Source organism: Chaetura pelagica, unplaced genomic scaffold (assembly GCF_000747805.2).
Source record: "Chaetura pelagica isolate M959 unplaced genomic scaffold, ChaPel_1.0 scaffold291, whole genome shotgun sequence".
NCBI lineage: Eukaryota > Metazoa > Chordata > Aves > Apodiformes > Apodidae > Chaetura > Chaetura pelagica.
The window spans coordinates 53,018-54,076 of NW_009952148.1; the positions used below are offsets into that span (position 1 = coordinate 53,018).

At 59.1% G+C, this 1,059-nt stretch overlaps 1 protein-coding gene across 1 annotated transcript in view; it reads left to right on the top strand.

Moving 5' to 3' along the window:
* Positions 1–1,059, top strand: part of LOC104396497 (POU domain, class 6, transcription factor 1-like) — a 13,022-nt gene that overhangs the window by 8,353 nt on the left and 3,610 nt on the right. Inside the window, exons 2-3 of the mRNA XM_010006347.1 lie at positions 153–412; positions 514–532. Coding sequence (XP_010004649.1) covers positions 195–412; positions 514–532 — 237 coding nt within the window. The 5' untranslated portion in view covers positions 153–194. The remainder of the gene's footprint in view (positions 1–152; positions 413–513; positions 533–1,059) is intronic.

Genomic DNA, 1,059 nt, shown 5'->3' on the forward strand with positions numbered 1-1,059 from the left:
GGGATCCCCCCCATCTCCCCACGGAGAAGGGGCTCCGCGGAGCTGGCGACCCAGCTGCTGAGATGGGAGGGACCCCCGGGACTTAGCTCCGCTGATGCTGTCTGCAGTGGCGTTGATTTCTGTTCTTTTTTAAATCTTGTTTGCTTTTGCAGGTCTTGACTCAGGAAAACTTAGCAACAGTTGTGACAGGAGTAATGGTTCCAGCAGGGACAGTTACTCAACCTCTTCTTATCCCCATCAGTATTGCAGGTCAAGTGGCAGGTCAGCAGGGGCTGGCTGTGTGGACATTTCCTACAGCAACGGTCGCTGCCCTTCCCGGATTGACGGCGGCTTCTCCTACAGGGGGAATTTTCAAACCACCTATAGCCAATTTGCAAGGTAACTGGTGCTCTTCTGATTTGCAGCCTCCTTAGTTCCTCCTCCTCCCCCAGCTCAAGCCAAATCCAGGCTGTCCTCTCCAGGAGGGGTCTGAAATGGCCTTTAATTTGGGGGACTTGTTTGTGGCTCCTCGAGTGCTAAAGGTGGCAGGAGTGTGAGAGGAGGGCAGGGTGAGGATGGGGGGGAGGAAGGCAGTGCCCAGGGCTGGGATGTGAGGCCTGGATGAGATCTGGGGGCTGGATATGGCACCCTGTTGCAGCAGCTGAGGTTGAGCAAGACCTGGGAGAGAAGGGGGATTGGTGCTTCTCCAGTGGTGCCAGGGCAGGATTCGTGCCCTTCCCTGTGAGAGGGAGTTGTCTCCTCTTGTGCTTCAGCGAGGGAAGGAGCCTGTTATTTGTAGCTGTGAGGGGACCCCAGAGGTGCCCCTCACCCCCTCTGGAGGCAGCACCAGGTCTGGGTTGGACCCAGCACTCCAGCCGGGCAGGATGAGCCTGGGGGGTTGGGGAGTCTCAGCTCTGCCTGTTCCACGGGAGCTGGGGGGGACCCTGCAGAGCTGAACCACCCGGTGATCCGGTTCCTCTTTGTGAAGGGCCAGTGAGCGGTGGGGGTGGGCACAGAGCTCAGGGTCTGCCCGTCGCCCCTGTCTCCCCCGACTCACGCTCTCTCCGTGTTTTTCCCCCG